At 40.7% G+C, this 24,165-nt stretch overlaps 1 protein-coding gene and 1 long non-coding RNA gene across 2 annotated transcripts; both read left to right on the forward strand.

Annotated features, from left to right (window-relative positions):
• Nucleotides 1-3,271: 3,271 nt before the first annotated feature.
• On the forward strand, nucleotides 3,272-5,882 carry foxa2 (forkhead box A2). The gene is made up of 2 exons (XM_056392720.1): nucleotides 3,272-3,596; nucleotides 4,277-5,882. The coding sequence occupies exons 1-2, from the start codon at nucleotides 3,525-3,527 to the stop codon at nucleotides 5,450-5,452; spliced, it is 1,248 nt and encodes a 415-aa protein (XP_056248695.1). The 5' UTR covers nucleotides 3,272-3,524; the 3' UTR covers nucleotides 5,453-5,882.
• A 1,576-nt stretch (nucleotides 5,883-7,458) lies between these two features.
• LOC130179679 (uncharacterized) lies at nucleotides 7,459-23,520 on the forward strand. The gene is made up of 2 exons (XR_008829311.1): nucleotides 7,459-7,739; nucleotides 21,586-23,520. It is a non-coding gene; the product is annotated as an uncharacterized LOC130179679 (long non-coding RNA).
• Nucleotides 23,521-24,165: the final 645 nt, after the last annotated feature.

Below are 24,165 nucleotides of genomic sequence, written 5' to 3' on the forward strand. Positions count from 1 at the left end.
AAAAAGACAGATTACATACTGCAGATTAAAATTCAAGTAACAGGATAATCAGAAGTTATTAATGATTTGACCAGAAGTTAACATGTTCTGCACTGTATTATTAGCATGTAACTTTCCACTGGTACAATTATGCTTCCTCATAATATGACTATAATATAATCATAAGATGGTTTTATTGTGCATTGAGCGCTGAAATGTTTATGTGAAAAAACATTGTTCACAAAAATTAGATCCTCTTTATTGAAAATTAAAGGCAAAAAAATTCCTGTTTTAAAACTATTTCTCAAAATGGTGTTTCTGTTAATTTGACATCTATTTGCATGTCATCACAGTCAACTTCTCATTAAGAAACAGGCCTACGTACAGTCTGTGTATGTTTGTTAAATTGGGGAATAATGCAGTTAAATTGGATGTGTGATGTTTCAGTCACTATTTGTCATCCAACCATAATGGGTGAGTGGCCACCACCACTGTTGCAAGTTAAGGAAAATTTAATGTTGCAAGGCAGATGTTCTTGTTTTGGTGGTAAAGGGATGGTGCAATTTAGTGGCATATTGTAATTGCAAATAGAGATGAAAGGGAATTAAAATATCATCACTTGATGGTCACACTCCTCCTGTGTCCTCTGCACACACTTTATTTGATAATTTCTGTTTAAAAAACCTATTGAACCACGAAACATTTAAAAAGGTGATAGGAGTGAAACAGAGCCATGTTTCAGTTCTCTAGAGTATGTGACCCATGCAGTGTAGATATTGTCAAACTGACACTGACCGATTTCCCTCTGTAGCCCAAGAGAGATGTTAGAGATGTTGCACAACTTTTTTTGTACCCCACTTGAAAATATAATTGCATGATTTCCCTTTCCACCTGTGACATAGAGACACTGAGTGTATTAGTACACACACACACACACACACACACCACACACACACACACACACACACACACACACACACATACACACACACACAACGCCAGCGCATGAATAATTACACACGAAATCGGGTGATAGAGAAAATGGAGCCAGCTGAAGTTTTTGTTTTTAACTAAATCCAAAATGTGACCTTCACCCATGTCAGAGGAGTCCAGCAGGTTGATGATTAACTGTGGAATTAGCAACATGTCTCATTCAGGAACATAATGTCATGCAGGTCAAGGACCATTTTAGAGTACTGATGGTTTGTGTCCGTCTGTTGGAATCACTACGTGAAATCCTCATATTTTCAGACATACACACATAGATCTGGTGACACTTTAGGAGCAGTCTTACTGAAGTTAACACACAATGGGAGATTTTTGGTCAGTTCACACACTTGTGTAAAAAAAGTGTCCTACACTTTTCTTTTTACTCCGAAAAACCCCCATGCTTGTGTAACACTGTTAGTCACAGATGCAATATGTGTGAAACAGATTTTATTTAAATATTTTACATTTTTAAATATGTAATTTTTGTATGCATTATTCATGATGAGGCATGTATGTTGTTTTATATTAAGACCTACATGTTCATAATCCCTAACACATTAGGTACAGCTCTACAAATAATAATTTATGTTGATGGAAAATACATAAATAAATATTGAATAGTTATTTTCATTTGTTTTTTGTTTTTTTGTCATTCAGAAAATTTGAATCATTAAAAACAATAATAATCAAAATGAGTGTTGACTGAGTGAAGCCGAGAAGGCGCAGATTTGAGCTTCTCCAGCTCCTCCGCTGCAATCGCCAGTCCTCAAACACACACGCAGCGTTTTCTCATGATCTCATTTCCAAGTTAAGCAGACTCTGTTAGTCCCTCGTCAACACGACAGGTTTACTCGCCTTTACTAATGGGGCTCTATACTGATAGTTATGCTCTTGCGTAAATATGCAGTCAAATAGATGTACAACTACTGACACGTGGCTGGCACCGGACTGCAGCCTCACCTTGATGTTTGTGTCACACAAATACTGTACAGACAAGTAGAAGAGGCCTCAGCCGTCTGATACTGAGACAGTGGGTAGGAATAAAGTTTCATTATTCAAAGAGCGTAAAAAAAAACAGTATGAACAACACCCAGTCCACCCCACACCATGGTGCACACTCTGAACTGACATCATTAACATTTATATAAACCCTATACTCAGTTTAGCAAATAAAAAGGTGGGTAAATAGTTTGCGGTTTAATAACCTCTATACACCGCTGTTTATTGTGGCTTACATACATTATTTTGCATCTATTTATTGTCAAAAATTCAAAAGGAGATGAACACAATTTGCATCGATTCAAAAATGTTTCACGGGACTTTCATTTCAAGGAATTGGGCTGCTTTTTGTGCCACAAACACAATTGGACACAATAACCGAGAGAGGGCGCTCTGAAGCTGCGTCTGCCACATTCAACACTAATTAATACATTTAGAAACAGTAACACTCTCATCCAGGTCAGTAAAGTAGAACAAAATCTCGCCTTTTCGCAAATATTGGTGAAAATATTTAGGAAAAAAATGGCGCGTATTTTAATGGTGAAACAGGTGGAAGAGTCCAGCAGCTTTTTATTCAAAACATCTGGGGCAAAGTGATGATAACTGGCCTCTTGGCATCACTTGAATATTAACCCATTTTACCAAAAGTGTTGAAACCATCTGAATGGAGCTCAGAAGGCTCCCCGCGCACTGCAACACATGCATGCATGCAGGCCCACATCAGCGATCAGTCTGCAGGTTCACACTGCAGGCGTTTAAAAATATATTGATGTTTTTCTGAGTAACAATAAACAGCTGGATATGGCTGGGTTCGTACAGCAACACACCCCTGCGAGTGTAATACAGTTATTAATGAATAGGCGCATTTACCTAAAGCGGATTTCTACTATAGATCTACCTTTATGAGTATTAAATTCATAAACTTCCTTGTTGTTGGTGTAAAATAATTAACAGTTATATATGGTAGGTTTAAGCTATAAATTCCTTGAATGCAATAAAAATGGATTATGATTGCAGCTCCGTTGAAGTGGAATAAGTAGGTTGCGCTTATTGAGGATGTGCGTAATGAAAAGCACACCAAGGACGAGCGGCAAACATTCCTTTTATAGTTCCTTTTTTTTTTTTAGCCAAAATACAATAAGATTAGTTTATAATGAAGCTTTTCATATGAAACTGTTCTTTTCAGTCAGCGCAGGTGTACAATTGGGGTGGTGGTGGTGGTGTAGGGAGGGAGAGGAGGAGGGGGGAAGCTTGAGGAGTCTCACATCTAGGTGCGAGGAGATTATTCAAATAGGGCCCAAGGCGTAGAAGTAGGGATTGGAGGCTTGCCTAGCGCACAGAGCTATATCACAGCGTTAACAGGCAGCTCGGAGCGTCATTTGAACTCCAGTCACTGACAGACGCATTTCACGGCTGGCTCCATAAGACACACATGCGCCAGTTCTTGACGAAGGGACACACCGACGACCCAAACACACTCAGTGGTCCCCAGTCACCTGCTATTAGAGAGACTTTTGGCTTTTCCTCTGCTGGGAGACGCTTTGTAAAAGTCCTCCATGATGCTTGGAGCAGTTAAAATGGAAGGACACGAACACACCGACTGGAGCACCTACTACGGAGAGCCCGAGGTGGGTACCTTAAATATATATATTTTTCCGTCTAAAGCCGATCCCATTTTATACAACTCAGTATTAGCCCTGAGATAATATTAACTTTGTGATCAAATATTGACTTGAGGCGCCTCCAAATCCTCCCCCATCTCCACGCAGCGCACTATCCTAACAAAGTTGCTTGACATGTAGGGGGGGGGGAAACTTTTCACTCGGATTATAATTTGAGAAGTCTATACATATCTTTACTGAATAAGATTATTTTTTGTCATGTTTCCACTCAACAAACACTGGAGCTGTTTGATTTCGTGGAGATTGATTCAAATATTTGTGTTGCAGTCGCTGTGAGCTCAGTCATATTACGTGTCAACAGTTTCATCCGCGTTGTTGTACATTTTGTCTAATTTCATTGACCTGCTTTAACTGTGGCATAGGACTACATGGATTCTCAAACTATTTCACGCGAGAGCGAGAACCCTTTATGATCATTTCAACCTTTACCAGCCTCTGCACATTTAAAATAAGCCATTATCTTAATATTATTATGTATTATTAAATTAATAGTAATAATAGTAATCTGGTTTTATTAGTTTTAAAGAAAAACTAACCTCTATGTTTAGTAATTGCAGTTGTATTTAATTCCTGTGTTATGATTGTGCCAAATGAAACTGACGAGTTCCTCTTTCCCTCACTGACAGTGTTACACCTCGGTTGGCAACATGAACGCGGGCCTGGGAATGAACTCTATGAATACCTACATGAGCATGTCCGGCATGAGCACCACTGCCAACATGACGGCCAACTCCATGAACATGTCATACGTCAACACGGGCATGAGTCCCTCCATGACCGGGATGTCACCGGGCACCGGAGCCATGAACGGCATGGGCGCAGGCATGACGGCCATGAGCGCAGCCCTGAGCCCCAGTATGAGTCCCATGACCGCGCAGCCCGCGTCTATGAACGCCCTGACATCCTACAACACCATGAACGCCATGAGCCCCATATACGGACAGTCTAACATCAACAGGTCCAGAGACCCTAAGACCTACCGCCGGAGCTACACGCACGCCAAACCCCCGTATTCCTACATTTCTCTCATCACCATGGCCATTCAGCAGTCTCCCAGTAAGATGCTGACACTGGCCGAGATCTACCAGTGGATAATGGACCTCTTCCCTTTTTACCGACAGAACCAGCAGCGCTGGCAGAACTCCATTCGCCACTCTTTGTCATTCAATGACTGTTTCCTCAAAGTGCCCAGGTCGCCGGATAAACCCGGGAAAGGCTCCTTTTGGACTCTGCACCCGGACTCCGGGAACATGTTTGAGAACGGCTGCTACCTGAGGAGGCAGAAGCGCTTCAAGTGCGAGAAGAAGATGGCCATGAAGGATACCGGCCGTAAGGGAGGGGACGGCGGCTCCTCCAACAGCAGCTCTGAGAGCTGCAACGGCAACGAGTCCCCGCACTCCAACTCCTCCTCCAGCGACCACAAAAGGTCCCTGTCGGACATGAAGACGAGCCAGGCCCTGAGCCCAGAGCACGCCGCCGCCTCCCCGGTGTCGCAGGGGCAGCACCTCATGTCCCAGCATCACTCGGTCCTTGCCCACGAAGCGCATCTGAAGCCGGAGCACCACTACTCCTTCAACCACCCCTTCTCCATCAATAACCTCATGTCCTCGGAGCAGCAGCATCACAAAATGGACCTAAAGACTTACGAGCAGGTGATGCATTACTCCGGCTATGGCTCCCCCATGGCCGGGGCTCTTTCCATGGGCTCCATGGCGGGGAAAGCCGGTCTGGATTCTTCATCCATACCTGACACAACTTACTACCAAGGCGTCTATTCCAGGCCAATCATGAACTCCTCATAAACTCTGCACCCCTCCTTCCGATGTGGACTTTCTTTCCTTCAATTTGTACATTTGTAAAAAAAAATATAGAGTTTGTGTACAATATGTATTTCAGATATTTTTGATGTTTCCCACCGTTTTAGTTGTCGAGTTTGTTAGTAGCCTTATTATTTTGAGAAAGGATGTTGATAATAATTATAATTAAAAGTAACGATAATGTGACGAGATCTGTTCAGAAGTCGGCTTCAGGAATGGACCCCAAAGACAAACAAAAACGTGCTGTAAAATAGCCTCCATCTGCATAACTGGATTCCTAAATGAATTTAAATGCCTCGCAGGATTTCTTCAATCATTTGTGTGATTCCTATTTATGGCTTGTATATGTGTATTCTTGTAGTGACAAGAACAGAATCTATATTAAAGTGTTATTGGTTTTGTTTTCTGAATATGACCATGTTTGACCGTTATTATTACTATCATCATTATTATCATAATTATTATCATTATTATCATTATTATTGTTACTATAACTACTAATTATTATACTTCAACAGTAGTGCTAGCCTAGCAGAGGAAACCATTAAATGCTGTTAAGAGTTACTGGGGGTGGACTTTGGGGCTAAGGTTAAATGAATAGAACAGAATATAAGCAGAAATATTACACATTAAATACAAACATTACTTTTGATTACAGTTCACGTTAAACACATATTAAATATTAAAAACTAAAATTTGTGAAGAGGAAGATACAAATAAGGACAGAATTTTTTTATAACATGAATAATAACATCGACGCATTCTTCTTATATTCAGGGGTACATAAGATCAGTTTCCCGGTAATAATATATAATGATATATAGATATATATATTTTTTATTTTTTTATTTTTTCTTAATTGATACGGCGCATATATTTTCCGCAGGGATTAATCGCTTTGCTGGACAACACTGAGCACAATGCTCTCAATTTGTCATTTAAATGTAAATAAAACAAACACACTCTCATTAATCCAAAACATAAATTTGGATATTTATGGGGGAAAAAAAGTTTATCCACCACATCAGCAGCTTTGTGATATTCTAAGACTGATGTGACGAGGAAAACAAGACAACCCCACAGAGAAGCAGTTCAGAAAAAAGAGAGTGAGCTGAGATATATAAACCCTATTCCAAGTATGCTGCAAATAAAAAGGAGTGTTTTCTGCAGAAATTTTCCCCGTGCAGAGACTCGCTAACATACATGTGTGTAGGCTATATAATTTGATGTGGCTGATAGGCAGCTGCTGACTCCCAGTGTGCAGGAGGAGCTGGTCAAATACTAACTTTGTAAATTTATTCAATCAGCCATTTAAATTCCCACACACATACAGTGAGACATATTATGATTCAGGCTGTCACTCACACACCCTGCCTGCCTGCCAGTCACCCAGGTTGATCCCACTTCCCCACACATCCACACACAGGCACAGTCTCTCTCTCTGTCTCACACACACACACTGCAAAGTTTAGATCAGTGACTAAGATTAAGTGTCATTGTCACATAAAACAGCGTCCCGTGGCGCAGGAGAATAGTAGCTGGAAAAGGGGGCTGATTTGGGAACAGAGCCGCCTCAATGCGCTGCTCTAACTTCTATCCTCACAATCTGGGGTCCATTGTCTACTCCCTATTTTTAAAGTAGTTGGACCCTCCCCTCTTGTTAGATAAGATAGGCGAGTTGTCGTCCAAATGAATCGAGCCCCCCCCCCCGCCTGTTTTCCCCTGCTGAGCTCAAATCCAAGGCCAGGGGAGTTTGGGGACATTTCTGCTCCCCTTATAACCAAATAACACCCCTTCGCCTTCTGAACACGTAGGGCCTAAAGTGTGCGTTTATTCTCCAGACCCTCTTTACAGATCGTACTTTAAACAGCGTGATCTGCGAATAAACAAAGCCAGTAAACAATAGAGTGGAGGCTATGCCCACATATAGGAAGAGTACACACACAAACCAAATTGCACAAGTGTAAACTTTGAATAGGACGCCGCAGCTCTGTAAATTTACACAGACATTAAATTTCGTTCTATTCATTTTAGACATATAATGCTAAGCTGATTTTTTTTATAGCACACTGATCGATATCTCTGTAAAATAATCATTTTTTTAACTAGCGGGGCAGTGAAATCTTTGCTTTGTGCTAAAGTCAACAGTGACAGAGTTTGAGCTCAAATAAATGCCGTGATGTCTGGAGCCCTTTGCAGAAGGCAGAAGGCGAGCTTCTACAATGGGCTCCTGTGTGGCTTGCCAACAACAAGCACCGGCTATTTTGCACAGGTATGAAGCTTTTATTTTCTACAACGCTCTCTTTAGTATTTTGAATCTTTATTTTCTTTTAACTGGGAGAGAGAGGTGGTTTGATGGCCGTTCCCGGACATGCATGGGGAGTAGGAGGGGTGGTGGTGGGGGGGTGGGGTGCAGAGGATGATATCCTAAATTCATGAGAAAGGAGACCTATTGGATTTCACGACAGGGTGGTGCAAAGCTGAGGGGATCTGCAGGTTGTGTGCTAGAGGTTGCTTCAAGTTTCTGTGTCTTTGAGCATCGTGATGGAGAGGGATCCTGTTGCTCTGCAAAAAATTTTAAAAAAGTCATAACAACTAATTTAGTCTTGTTGTTGGTGCATCTTTAAATTGCAACTTTTAAAAAGCGATTGAAAAAAAATGCAGAGGATGAGAGAATCGCATCCGTTTTCAATGGTGGTGATCTCTTAAAACTAAACCACCTCACAAGGCAGCAACACTTCATCAGCATCTAGAAACTATCACCTCATTCAAGAAAATGCATATTGATTTTTACTGGAGAATCTACAGCGGATCTGATCACTTGTTCAGTGACATATGAGACTCAATGTGGACCTATGACTTGTTGGGATGGATATTTTTTGCAGTGTGCGGCTGATTGATATCATTGCCGCTGCACTGTTGTCATGAAAACGAGCTTCGCTGCAGCCCTTACCCTGCTGCTGCCTTATTATCAGACCAGTATGAAAATACATTTTTACACGGTATATTACAGTTATTGTTAAATATACATAAAACATTTCGTGATTGTGATTTAATAAATTAGGCTACATGCTTTTTCTTATTCAGAAATCGGAACTTTATTATAGATGTATTATCATTTAAAATAGGTTATGTTATTAATATAATATACATTTAATAACAACAATAATAATAATAACAATGATAATAATAATAATAATACTACTAATAATAATAGTAATAATAGAGCCACTCATAATTCTGCACTGATGCTTTTACAAAATAAAGTCGAAGAGGCCGTGTTTAAATAACTAATTCTTCTAAATCTTAAGTAGATGGAGAGCTCTCCAAAATGTCCATTTGCCAACATTAAACAATTGTGTCCCGACGCGTCTCTCCTCCGACCCTTTAGAGGCGGGATAACCCCAGTCAAGCCCTCTCTAGTGCACGCTGAGATGGGAATGGCCTTTTGGAGCTTTGCCGGTTCAAAGGTAACCGACCTCAATCTGTACTGACGGACAAAAGTTCGCCGAGGCCACATCACTGCACCTTCCCCATCTCTTTAACTTTGTACTGGCTTTTCCATCTAGGGAGGATAGCCTACCTCTGCAGCCCCATGGCGCGCCATCATAGACGAGCACATCTGTTGTTATAGCAACTGAATAAAGGATGGTCCAGCCTGTTGATCCTTTTTTTACTCCGCTAACCTGATTTCTCCGCATTTCTTGTGGACGCATTTGCATATTTCTTGATTAAAGGCCTGGACGTCAGACCGCGATCTCACAAAGACACAAAGCTGCACAAAGACCGTGGCTGAAGGTCGGTGACAGAATTGCTGCAGTTACTGAAATATTATGTAGTTCTGTTAAAACGAGGCATGCATGAGAGGGCAATAATATAGAGACACAAAATCTGCTATTCATAATTCAGCTTCCTTTTTTTTATCAGTAGCAGATTGTAATAGAACAATAACCAATTTACATATTTTCCTGTTCATGCCTTTAAATAGCATCTAATTGTACCAGACCGCCTAAGTGAGACATTTTCCCTACAGCAATGCATTATAACGCCTAGGCGAGTTTGGGCCTCTATTTTTAATGACTCAGTTCCCTATGAGCCATCCACCCATGGGCGTCAACTGATTATAGCAGGGTAAGAGTGCTATCAGTCACCTGCGGTTTTATGCAGGACAGAGAAAAAAATGAATAAAAAATGTTAGAAAAATATACGGAAGTTCCCATTAGGGCAGTAGCAGCCGATAAAATGAGCATGTCACAGCAGAATAGTGTGGTAATCACTCCTCCAGTCGGCCTAACAAAGACTCTTGGATCATCACTAATGGCTCGTCTGATTAGGCTGTAAGTCTGTAGACTATATTAAATCAGGTGAAGAGTTATTTCAGGGAGTCAGATGGTGTTATATACAGCAGGGTGTCTGCCGCACCTTCAGGCTCTGCGCTGCAGCCCGCTGACTGGAACACCCAAGTAGATCTGTCTCCATGACGACGGCGGGACACCGGTCCAACAAGCTGTAATTCTGTCTCAGCCTTTTGCAGGGGAGGGACAGTCCACACTAGCCCGACTTAACTCCTCTTTCACCAGAAATACTCCTAATCCCATATCCTAGCAAGGCAAACTGCCGTCCCTCAGTATATTAAAGGGACCACAAAGTCAAAACGCAAAGCCACCCATGGTTTCTCAGCAGGCGGCCCGTCCCGGTGCGAAGCTCCGTCCTCCCGTCCGTCCATAGACCATAACCGATGTGTCTCAAATTTTCTTCGCACTTATTTACCGGCAATGAATAAATTTGTTAGGCTTTAAGCTATTATAACTGTTTAATGACGAAAAGTGCATCTGTGTGTGTGTGTGTGTGGAGGGGATATTGTTGAGACTGAGATATCAAATTTAAGGACACAACTTAAGTTTTAGATGAAAATATTTAAAATAAAAATCTGTGCTCATCTAATCAATGAATAATTATTTTGATCTCTATTATAGCTGTAGTGCTGCTGTTTTATTATTATTTTTATTTACTGTCATTATTGTGTATTCTTTTCTAATACTGGCTAATAATTGGCTAATATGATGAGTGCACAACCAAACTGGATTAAAAGTTTTGATACCAGCCTGCACAATATAAAAAATGATAATTTGCTTTAAAATTAAAATTGAAATTATAAAGTAAGCTTCAATGCTAATTTGTATCCTAATTAAAATGACAAAAAATAATAATTTTGTTGTCAATTTTTAGACTGAAATTTAAATTAAATTAAAGTAAGGTTAATATAAATACACGTACATGTCTGCATTCTGCATTATTATAGATTATTTTGCTATTTCAGGCCAAAACAATGAATTCAAAAACATGAAGTAATCTACAGATTGGGCACATTGGGCAAAAATATTAGTGCATAATTTATCAATACAATTCAAACTGTACTATAACTTTGTCTTCCTGCTGTTGTTCACATTGTTTCACTGTGTTTTAGGACTTCTAAGGCCTCAAACGCTTAGGTGCGGCTTAAATCTCCTTTATGTTATATTCTGTTTTACTAGGCTAAAGGAAATTGAGAAGTTAAATTAAATTAAACTGGAACCTCTGGCAGACAAAGGAACTGTTTGACTGACATCACTGACTGTGATGGACTTTCCATGAAATTGAAAAAAAAGATTTTTGGATGAGTCTTCAAATTAAAGTTGTCAGCATTTGTAAATTATGCACATATAGTTTTATATTATGTTATTATATACTGTTGTTAATATCTAAATGTTTGGTTATTATATGTTGTGGAAAACAATCTGCAGTGAGTAGAAACTAACAGAGAGGTCTTTTCTTCTGATCACAGAAATATCCTTTAGATTATAATCAGGGATTTACAGATGTGCAGAAAAGCCATAGATACTATACTCATTTCTTCTCCCTTCCTACTGTTCACATAAAAACATGACTCCTTCCTCCTTTCTATTTTTACCTTTTTTTTCTTTCAACTGAAAATACATTTTACAACAAGAGGCAGATTTTACATCATAACTACTCCCTTCTTACAATAATTAAAGGTCACAATATAACGTAGTGAAAAGTTTCAGTCAAAATAACTGACTGATGTGGCCGTTATTTTTCAAAACTAGATGTATGAGGGCCAGGTTAGGGTTCTGTTATGATGGCGCAAGAGGTGTGTGTTGGAGAGAGAGAGATCATGAGACAGAAAGCGAGAGAAGGATGGCAGGATAGACAGGGTGAGAATGCGGTCGATGACTGTGATGTGTCTGCACTCTTCTGACATGACTATGTGACATTCCAGTGCAGAACTCCTTCATGTCCTGAGTGAGAGAGAGAGAGAGAGAGAGAGAGAGAGAGAGAGAGAGGTCCATCAACAATGCCCATTGAGTACTGTGAGGCAGCAGCTGGTGGGACGTGCAGTGACCTAAAGGCGATCTATTCAGGCCAGCACGGGGTGCCTCTCACTACCCTGCTGCTTTTATATGGCTGGAAGTGGATGGATGGTCAGTGTTTATCTTTGTAAAGTATTGCAACACAGGTCTGCCATCATGCAAATGGAAGGGAAACGGTCTCCACCTTACCAAACTAACTGAGGTTTCATTAGGGGACCAACTGAAAATCAAGGGTGATGGAGATCATGTAAATGTCTGATGAAAAAGATAAAACGGCGATGACAGTCCAAGCTTTTGTCTCTCAGGAGTGCTGAAGTGAGACTCAGAGGAGGGGAAGATTAGCTTCTCAAGGAGAAACATAACGTGTACAGAAAAACCCTTCATGCAAGATAACGTATGTGTGATCAACCAGGCAGAAAGATACAATATTGGATGGAGATTAAAGGTGCTCAAAATATGAAGTTAGGTATTGCTTGGGTTGACTGCTGGAAACATTTGTGTGCATGCACGCACTCATGCTTCTAGCCCCTCTTTGGTAATTCTACAGGCATTTCCCAGTGGGTCTCATGCCTGTCTTTGAGATCAAACCTTGTTGGCAAAGCTACCATAAAGCGATATGTCAGTCAGCTGTGGTAAGGGGATGCCTGCTTGGCTGTGATTGATCTGCCAAGGTTTCTTTATTCCCCATGAGGCTCGATACCTCCAGGTTTTAGATTCAGCAGTTGCCAGTGCTGATGGATATCTGGGGCTTCTGCTTTTGGAATAGTACCACATTATATCCTCTTTTTCTGACCCATTTCCACCCGCTGTGGCACATTCAGCAGCACATGGTCATAACATGGAAGCCAACATACTGCAGTATCTCCTCACTTCCCCCTCAGCTCCAGTTCCAGGAAGTGGAGGCAAAGCTTTGCCAGCCAATCACAGCGAAGGACACCCAACTCATTAAAAGTTAATGAAACCTATAAACGTGGTGCGCCAGCGATTCATTTAAACCCCCAATCCAATCTCCTCTCCCAGCAAAGGCAAACAAGCCCGTGTGCCCCCAGTGCCGTCCTCGGAATAACAAACTACGGAATATTTTGTCCTGCATATGTTCTTCTATGCAGACATGTGCACTGTGATAGGCTATCTTACAATGGGACTTGTCCAATTTAGTGAATGCCAGGATGGCGTTCTGCAGGGGTGAATTCTGTAATCTGTGTCCGAGCTGAATTTAATGCCTTTACTTTACACTGCACTGCTTGTCGGAAATGGCCACAATAGATATGCCATTTCAACATTCATGAGAATCACTGACATTCAAATAATGTGCTCATTTTAATACCGTATGAGTGTGAGCTAAAAAAAAAAAAAAAACCTGTCCTCACGGTCATGCAAGTCTCAAGAACTATTCTTGATCCATGCAGATGTGAGGGTAAGCCCTCTTTCCCTTCAGATAAACCCTGTTCTCCCTGCTCACTGTCTATTCACCTAATAGCATTGCAGCTCTCAATTTGATAACAACCCATCAACAGCAATAAAGTGCCACCTTACAAGTGTCCAAATCTTAAGTGTGGAACAATATCCCCCCTTGTCTTTAAGACCTCCATTTCAACACAGCCCCAGTGCCCCATAGTGCTTCCCTTGGGGGATTCAAATTAAATTCTCCCCATGTATAGCGCCACTGTCTGCCCGCTAATGAATTCCCATACCCTGACTTGAATCAAATTAATCCCCAATTTAATCCCATATAAATGGCTGTGTTATTTATAATGGAAAGGCTGATGCTCAGTTGAAGGATTGAGGAAAGCTGGGAGATGTCTATAGGGCTGTTGAACAGATTATGGTGAAGGATGAGGCCTCTATGTTTTCCCAACTGCAGAGTAGTCCCCTGATACACACTATTTAACCCTCGCCTGCTTGACGCTGACAGAAACATGACGGCGTTTGTCACTTAATATCCTTTCAGATTAAGGAGTCAACTGGCATATTTATTGGTCAGAGCAGGGATGCTCTTATCTTGAAGTGCCCAGCAGAAGGATAATGTAATGTGCGAAAGGTGCACATACTGCATATCATAAGGTATTTGTGAGGGCCTTGGTTACAGTTAAATTAGCTGTGAGCTCAGACTTGTTACAACCAGCCACTGTTTGAGGTCATAGTGTCAGGGACAGTTGTGTTTATGTATTGATGCAAATTTCACACTGGCTTCCTTTCATATGCAAACCTGTCATGGGAAGAGAAGTTGCATATTTTTTGGGTACAACTCCCACTTTTTAGATTGGAGGGCTACCGCCTTGAATGATTTTAGCCACCAATAGGTGAATGACAGGTAGTTTGTTAAAGAGCTTATTTATACAAACAGAACAGCATCATGCGGCACGGTGATATATTACCAATGCTTTCTAGATGCAAATATAATGGTTCACTACACCGGCAGATGTATTTGAGTAAAGAAAAGTGAAGTCCAGATGGTGCCTCCAGGTTCAGTTACTGATGTGTGGCTCTGAAGACTGGAACTGTTGGACCGCCTGTTCCTGTGTTGTTTTTGGCCTGTTCATATAAGAGTCAATAGAGAATGAAAACACATCATCCAGATACACCAGCATGATGATATTTATAAAAACTGCTGCAATTTTTTTACTCCAAAATAATAAAAAAATTTAAAATCTCTGCATACGATAAATGGAATATTTGGGATTGATACACTGGATTGGAAAGTGTGTGAGCAGCCGAAAGTTAAACAGTATCAACTTTGTGATTTTATTTAGTGCATTTAAGAACGTTAGTGCAAAGTTTGTCATAAAACTGGAAGTTCAAGATCCCAAAGTTGTTGGTAAATGGAGTTGGGTTGGACATACGACTTGCAGGCATATATAGCTTTTCAGTCTAAATGTATGATTTACTGTGTATAGTTATTAGGTAAGCAGTGGCATGGGATGGATATGAGGATGACAGACGGTTCTGAAGTCACTTTGGCAGTTCAGAGGACAGTTTGGAGCCTTTAAAGCTCGGTCCACCAAATGTCTGAACAGCTATGGTTTATTGAGGCATCTGTAAGCTTACTCATTTTATTGCCAAGCTTGGCTCGTGTACCTACCGTGATGGAGAGGGAGAGAAAAAAAAAAAACACACACACACAAAAGTTTGCTGTTTGCCTTCATTCCACCAAATCCTTGACAGCCGTGCTATAGCCCATCACTATTCACACCATTGTGCTGTCACAACAACTAAACACATCATTTGTGTTGCAGAAACTCATCCTGTATGTATCCAATACCAAATGTTTGGCGACTGAGAGAGGCGATGGTGGGTGGGGTGGGGGGGTTGCATAATTTGCTAGGAAACATTTTACCGAACATTTGGTGATAAAAACGCCGGCGTCGGCCCCGAGGCTTAAAGCAATTAATTCAGGATCCTGACATAAACTCTCCAATCCTTTGACAGCTTGGAGCTGAAATAAAAATGCTAGTTCTCCTGGGAACGGCAGGAGATAGCTGGCTCTTTTCTGGACTGTTTGCTCACTGGCCCTGAGAGCAATCTTCCCCAGTCAGAATGAAATGCAAGGACACAAACAATGTACCGGCGAGAGAATGGGAGATGGGGAATGAACAGTTTGGACTATTTGCTCAGCAGAAGGGCAGCCACAATGGCCGGCCCATGGCTTTCCCATGCATCAAGCCTCTTAGTCTTAGGCCTCCCTTTGTTGCCTGGTTTCTTCTTCCCTGGCCAGATAAGAGCCCAGCTGCCCTATACTTTTAATTCCCATTGTACACCATACTGTATGGTCATTTATCTGTCCACATTCTGCCTGCCATGACGGTGTTGTCTAATTGAACGGGTTATCACATGTGTATCTCTGTTCACCTTAGCATGTGTACTCGTTTAGGGATTGAATCGCTTCCACTTTGGTATAAAAGGCAGGGTGGCAGCCGGCGAGGGGGGATAGCGGCTGACCCCTCTTCTCTTCTTAGAGGAGGCAGCACAAGTCAAGCACAGGGTGCGATAACGATACCCAAGTGGATTTTTGCCTAAGCTGATGCCGAATTTCCAGTTTTACAGTCATTTGGATCATTATCAAGCGGAAAGAGAATGAGAAGAGTTGGGTTTGGAAAGTGAGAAATATCAAGGTGTGTATAAAAGTAATAAACAGTAAGGTGTCCTATTTCAAGAAGCCGACAAAGATGTACTTTTCCAGCCAAAAGCTGAAAGCTTCTGAGGGCTCTTGAGGGAGAAATGAGATGCGGTCATTATATGACCTAATGGCAACTCCAGCCAGAAGAGAGGGCAAACAGAGCAAGTGTAGTGGCTCTGGCTGAGAGAAAGATCCATATTGTGCTCTTTTGTTTTGGTTTGTTGGTTTGTGTTTGCATTTACATTGACCAGTTCTCTGCTGAATGTGTATTCACACTCAATACATGTAATGTTGTCTGCGTGGCAGGAAATGGAAGTAGCGTGCTTCCCAGTTGAAGTCTGCTGGGAATAAAATAACAATAGTAAATGTGTCCGAAACAAACAAACAAACACACAAACAAAAAGAGGAGGAGTGGGATGTCACAGGAGAATCAATACACATAAGATGAAGGAGCATATTCATGCATGTGAGCAGACACTCGCCTAAACACAAACACAAACACACACAGACACACACACACCCATCCCCCTCTGTAAAGGTTGTGGTGTCAGGGACCCCCTGGGTGGTCAGACTGAGGATGATTTCTACACAATATGATGTTGCAAAGAAAAACCTTTGAAATAAGAGAATGTCTGGCTGTGTTTTAACACTATTACATTTATAGAACCACTTAAAAAAATGTTATGTATACTTTTACGTAAGAGTTGTAATGTATTTGAATAGAGTGGCGAGCGGCTTTTATGCTCACAGAAACGACAGGAAAACTGTTCTTATTCCAGCAGAGTGAAAACACAGCCCATGATGATTCCACAGTGGTTTATTCTAATGGCTAAGCTCTTAATCTGTCAGATCAGATTTCAAAGTGCCAGGAGCTGTGCCAAGACAGGTCCCAGGAAGGAAAACCCTTTTGTTTGGGGCAGAAATTTTTAAATTTAAGACCAGACTTTATTCACAAGGGCCCTAATCACAAAAAAGGTATATGACCTGTTACAGAAGCAATACCTCAAAGAGCAGCATCATTAAGAAACAGTAAGTGCTTGTTTTCACATCCACCTTTGGTGCAACATCAGCATTTTGCCAGCATGTCAGACCTCAGGTATGGCAAGATAAATAGCTGTCTTATTTGTGCCTGTGAGAGCCTGGCTCCTTGTGGGGTGGTGCTCTCAGCTTCACGCTCCACCAACACTGAAATAAAGCTCTGTTCGAGGCATTTCAACACCGCTTAAGGTTGTCCGTGGCCGTGTAATTTATGAGTTGAGAGGACTTCGTTTTTAAGTTCACTACGACCCACAATCTTCCAGCATTCATGGGTGGAGAAAAGAGCTGTGTGAGTCATAGGAAACTTACAACACTCCTCCAATTACCTTAAACAATGGCAGTCTGAGTGATACCTGCAGGGAGCTGGTGTGTGGTTCGGTCGCTAAATGATAATATGATGCGACCTAAAGGTATTGGACATTCATGCACTTTAACAGGTTAGATGTTTTGTCACCTGTAGGTCAGTATCAAACTGGCAGGAGGGAGTTAGAGCTGATGTTCCACGGTTCTCAGTGGGTGGTCATATGGACAGACAGACAGACAGACAGACAGACAGACAGACAGACAGAATGAAATGCTGACTTGTACTTGCTGGCACTGGTTGCCTCTTTGGCAACCCACTGCAGAAGAAAAGACCTGAGAGGGCGACTATGATGAGGTTCTTGGCATTTGTAAAGTAGTGTAAAAAAATATAATCAAAATACTGGCATATATGTATTTTGTAAAGTTGATAAAAATCAGACAAATGTGCTGTAAGCTATACAAATTTTCTATATTCAAAAATAACTACTTTTATTTTTATTTTTTCAATGTTTTGTTCAATGTCCACTGACTATTGTATTCTTTACAATTCTTGATAAAACATTTTAATCTTTTTTGATGTGTATATTATGAAACAAACAAAATACCATTGTGCATCACCAGAAATCATATTTATTCTGCACTGAAAATTAGACTTGAGAACTAGCTACATCAAAAGCTCAGTTTTCTGCAAAAAAAAAAAAAAAAAAAAAAAGGAGTTGTGAATTATAATGACACTGCTTTGTTGAGGCAAACCGTTAAACATTTATGTTTACATATCTTATGTTTGCTCTTTGTTACTGGATAATTATGTTTTATTGCTAAAACATCACATAAGGGAAATTAAACCACACATTATCAGGTTAGTTTTATCAGAGTAATTACATTTTGTTTATATTATAACCACAAAAACAACACCTTTGAATGGCTTCAAAAAAATGTAAACTTATGGAAAAGGCTAAATTAAAATAATAAGATAATGTTTCTATATTTATAATAAACAAAAAAGGTCAGTTATTATCTTTTAATGTATGATTAAATTAGTTTTATTTAATTGTGGCAGTAAATAAACAAAATATGTAACTGTTTTTGAAGAAACAAATTTGTTTTGCCTAGATACTATTATTGATCCAACAAACTGTCATTATGGAAATGTATAATTTTGAAAAAAATTAATTATCTTAGACTGCAATTTACTTCACATATAAAAAGAATTAAAGTTTTGAAGAATATGCAAAATAAACATGTAAAACATAATGTATTATATTACATTTAATTATATGTATACATATGGTTTTCATTATTATACATTTGAAATAATGAGTGAATCATGTATTAAGAAAAATATAAAATAAAAGAAAAAAAACTATAACAAAAAACAAATACTGATAAAAATCTAAAAATATAATATTTATAACGTAGGCCTATATTTCATCATTTATAATTACATGAATTTTAAAAACAGATTCATTTTAGTGCTTTTCAGCTGAAAATGCTTCCTTACTTTGTACATCATTATTAGATTACAAAAAAAACAAATTAAAGAAGTGAACTGCAGAAGTGTTTTCAACATCTTCATTTAAATGCCACCGCTCATACTGGAACATTTTGACAGCGAGATGTTGTTTCATATTCGTTGTGTTGAACAGCTCAGCCAGACATGGCTATACCACTCACATTACCTCTCTGCCAATGTGTGAATGTCAACACCCTGTAAACACCTTTGACACACATGCTTGAATGCGACGGGCGAGTTAACTAAACATTCCTGGGTGTTCCCATAAAGGTCTCCCACTCATCCACCAGACTGCAATGACCCGTCTCCCATGCTTCAGACTGCACTCATGGAAAAAGGGCATTTTTCTCTTCATATGTGTAATTTTTCGCCCTATTTTTCTTTCACACATAACACATGTAAATATAAAATATTAAAAAGATAAACATCAGAAAATTGCAGTAATTCACCCGTCTATATCATCTGGCAGTTTTCTTTCTGTGTATGTGTCTTAAAATGCAATGGAACAATGCTCTATAAGGATTTGGGAATTTGGGAGTATAATTCCAGCCCCGTGCTTATCGCCGCACCCAGACTATTTGAGTGTTTTGAGATGCGGGCTCCCTGAGGACGGATCGAAGGCGTCCTAGTAGAACTGCACATCAAATAAATAGGAGGATGGGATTTATATGGAGGCTGTGTCTCTGTCAAACAGGGCTCTGCTGACTGAAGTGATCCCCATGGCCCGAGCGGAGGAGAGGAGGGAGATGAAGCCTCAGAGGGAAGAGGGATAGCTGCGGAAGAGCTACACTGATGCGTGTCTCTCACACACACACACACACACACACACACACACACACACACACACACACACAACACACACACACACACACACACACACACACACACACACACACACACACACACACACACACACACACACACACACACACACACACACACACACACACACACACACACACACACACACACACACACACACACACACACACACACACACCACACACACACACACACACACACACACACACACACACACACACACACACACACACACACACACAACACACACACACACACACACACACACACACACACACACACACACACACACACAACACAATGTCCCTCTCAGTCCTGGGCTGTGACCGGCCCATGGCATTGGCCAGGTATGTCAGCTATGTTTGCCGAGCCATCCATCACCCATGCACCTTCCCTCCTGAAACAGGAACTTTTGTTTGAAGCATACACTTGTTAAACCCATCCTTTGACTCTGTTTAACCTAATTTATTTCCTTATAGCTGAGGCAGAAGATTTACTAGCACCTATGTTTTGTTCTTTATTTTCCTCTTATTGTGGGGCTGCACAGGACAAATGTGTGGATAGAAACATGGGCGCTTTGTCATGAAGAGAGATTGTGAGCTACAGTTTGGGGACACCAATGGCCCTTATCATCGGTGACCAGGGTTAGCAAATAAACACACTGCAGTGCAGTTGAGCTGCATGTAAGGAAAAGAAAGATTTGTGGCAGCATCACACTCACACATGACAAAGAGGACATGAAATGTTTTTATGTTCTGGTAGAGTCTCTGCATTATGCTACATCAAAATGAAAAGAAAATGACATATATTTCCATTTTTGTTGCTTAAATGATTGAAAATTGCTATTTAGTTTGGGTTTCACTTATTTTTGAGGGCATGTTATGTCACACAGAAAACTATTTAATTATTCATATACCAGTTATTCAGCTAGTATATTTGATGGTGGAGAGGTGAAGAAGTAAAGAGAATACAGGACGTGTCATATTGACGTTAACACAAACATAAACCTGAGTCATTTCACCATTGTTGGCCAGCTTGAGAACATATTGTCTGAGTGAGACTCTGACATGAGAACTGGCAACAAAAGTCTCAAAAGAAACCTACGTGTGGGTTGGTATGTTTGCTAAAGCACCTAAGATGGAGCCTTTCTTCATTCCCTGAAACACAACCTTCATTTATCTTTTGACTTCTACTCTGAGCCAGAGAGCAGATATCACTAAAAGTGCCACGTTAATGATTGACTCTCGGCGCACCAAGCATCCTGCGTTGAGTGGCCACTTTGCCTGCTCTTGTGCTGCATTTTCAGCCGTAAATGTTTGTGGTCCCACTCTCCTCTCCAAGTCCCATACAGTATTATTAGCACTGGGGGGTTAGGGTGGGGTCGAGACTAACTTTCAATAAAGAACCATTGGCATGCTGAGGTAAATGGAAGATAAGGAGTTTGTCTCTGACCCTTTTAGTGCTTTATAAGAATGTGGCTGTGTAAACCTAATCTCCCCTCAAGATAAATTTGGCTCTGCTTTGTGAAAGCAAGTTCATGCATTGCCTTTTTTTCCTCCTGTTCTAAAGCCCACTTTGACAGGCGTGAAATGAGTCCTGGACTTTTCATTGACAGTTCAAGATGGAGAGCAAACTGAGATTAGGGCATGTTAATTAATTGTGGGGTTGGAAAAGTGGCCTCCCATCCCATGAAAGACCTGTTCCGTTTATTGCCATCCTGCCAAACACTGACAATGGTGTAATCATGAATTTGTCGTCGTTTTTTTCTATTTGGTAGTATGGGATTTCTTGTGTAATCTAGCACACCTATTGAGCTTTTATGTACCACCAGCATGTATTGACGCTACTTAGCAACTCACTTCTACCAGTCAATAGCAGCCTCACAATTATTATATTGTAAGAAACATAGAATTACATGTAAGATTGACCTGTGTGTTCTCCCTGTCCTCCACAGACATACATGGATTTCATTTGAAGGACACTTTTCCACTGCTGCTTACCGTCTACTTTCATCACCCCGCATCAAGCGACCTAAAAGCACTTTCCTGTCGATGTACTTGGCTATATCTACGTCTGACCTGTCTGCCATATGTAATATCAAAGCCTCTGTCAGCGTGGAGCTGAATGGGAACAAAAGAGAGACCTCCATTAATGATTAACTGTTCTAAAAGCCCCGGCTTTTGTATTCCCATGGTGCCCAGGCTATCTGGCCACCATGTGACATGCTCACAGCATTTTTCGAGCAGATTGGGGGAAAGCTAGTGAGCAAACACAGGTGCTTTGGAGCAGCGTTGCCGACGCTGTCAGGGACAACCACAAACAAGAGCAGCTATGCCTGGCTAAATGAATCCCCACCCCTCCCAACACCATCACCACCTCCACCACCTCCCTCTTCTCTGTCGCTAGCTAACTTGTTTGCTAGCTCCCTATAGCTTTCTCCCTGCAAAGCCTTCCTTCTGGAGAGTCACCCACGTCTAACCCCCCCCCCCCCCCCAACAACAAGTCCAATGTCCGCTCCAGCCGCGCTCCACAACTTCTCACACCCTCCAAAGAAACAAACAAATAAAAGTGAGGACAGCCGACCACTTCTTTGAGGTGATGGCATTTGCTGTGGTCATGACTAGTGGGAGAGCAAACAAATTAATGGTGTTCGAGTTTTCACTTTCCAAACCAAACTAAATGTCTTTTAGTTCAAGTGGGGCAATTCCACTGACCCTGGTGTCAAATGCTGTATAAGGGTTGCACACTCTTGCACTTGAAATGCCGAGAGGAGGCCATAAGAAATTAAACAGGACTTGAGTAGTGGCCTACATGAGCCTGGTGAGGTGAGATGCCTCAAATCGGCATCTGACAAATAATTCTTGAATAAATTGTGTGTGTAGTAAACACTGTGCATACTCATGGTTTATTTCTGCTGTCTGTATTTTGACCACAAACTTTAACAAGAGGTTTGTGGAGCACTTAACCTTTTCATCCAGGCTGACTGATATTTCAGATTGACTGGGGGTGCTGTGTCGCTCAACTTTGATAAGACAATCAGATGATAGGATGGCGTTATCTTAACATGGCTTTCCGGCTGGGAGACAAATGAACAGTGCGCGATAACAAGAACAAAAGCTTGGCTCTTATTGGCTGGCTCCTCTGAAGAAAGGAAAATTATCAGGGTGGAAAATTCACATTAGGTGCAGTTTATTTCATTTTCAATTTTCTACTTAGCAGAGGTCACAGGAACAGCTTTTCTTTCTTTCTTTCTTTTTTCTTTTCTTCTTTTTTTTTTTTTTTTTTAAATCACTCAAATATTTATATTGTCTCTTGTTGGCATTTTGGTTTAACAGTGTGCAATTACCTGTGACTATAAAGCAGTTATCACTGGAAAGATGATAAAAATGTTTTAAAACAAACAATTTAAATCAACAGGAGAGGAAATGAAGTTGTAAAAGTGAGAGAAGGAGAAAGGGAGGCTGACAGGGAGAAAGCAAAAATATACACTGTGTGTATATGTATATATATATATTACACACACACACACACACACACACACACATATATATATAAAGAGAGAAATTGAAGGATAGAAAAATGGAGTGTGTGTATGAGGGGAAGAGATAGGAAGAGTGTGAAGGAAGAAGGTCAAAAGTAGTTTCCACAGAGACCTGCTACTGATCAGTAAAACACCACTTCTGACTTTTGCAGGCTAATTCTCAGAGTCAGAGAGAGGTGTGTATACTCAGGGATTCACTCAGGGCTTTGTTTGCTCTATTCCACCCCAAAAAATGATTGGAAAATGTATTGGTGCCCTGGCATGAAATGTTAGAACTTTGTCAGAACAAAAGAAAACCTTGCAACTGTGTAAAAATTGCATAAATAAAATATTCTCTTTATAATAGAATGTGTTGTGTGTTATTTGAAATATAAAAAGATTTTCATTTTAACAGGCTTTTGAAAGTACAGTTCCTCAATTTTGCTTAAATTAGCATATTTTAAAATTGAATTTAACCTGCTTAAGCCATTCCTGCAGGGACCATCAGAAAGGGTTTAAAATGGGCAGAGATATATTCGGAGAAGCTCATCTCATCCCCTGTTCTGCTGCTGGTTCCCTGCAGGGATTTAGTCTCTGTTGGTCGTGAGCTGAGTCTGATCAGAGGAGTTACAAATCCTCACTTTTAGGGGTCTTACTGTAATTCACAGGCCCGTTGGCCACAGTAAAGCGTGGGGGCCCAGCATCTCGAGAGGGATTTGAGACAACATCTTTGTTGCCTTCTCATTGTGTTACGGTGAAAGTCGTCCAGCCCCATTGTCTGATCAAACTCCGCTCAGACCTCGGCTCAATCAAAGAAAAGTTTTCCAGTAATGAGGTAAGACATGAAAGCTCATTGAACACAGCGACATGTTGAAAGGGCCCTTTTGATCTTGCCAGGCACAATGGTAAAATTTGAAAAGAGCAAAGTGCGCTTTAAGCAGCAATGCACTGCATTAACCCCTTGTCTTTTGACAGGCCCACACCTACAAAGAAGTAATATTCCGCCCTATGGAA

Source organism: Seriola aureovittata, chromosome 13 (assembly GCF_021018895.1).
Source record: "Seriola aureovittata isolate HTS-2021-v1 ecotype China chromosome 13, ASM2101889v1, whole genome shotgun sequence".
NCBI lineage: Eukaryota > Metazoa > Chordata > Actinopteri > Carangiformes > Carangidae > Seriola > Seriola aureovittata.

Coding starts and splice junctions, on each gene's coding strand:
- foxa2 (XM_056392720.1), top strand. CDS start 3,525: ATGATGCTTGGAGCAGTTAAAATGGAAGGACACGAACACACCGACTGG. Junction 3,597..4,276: donor CCTACTACGGAGAGCCCGAG/GTGGGTACCTTA, acceptor CCTCACTGACAG/TGTTACACCTCGGTTGGCAA.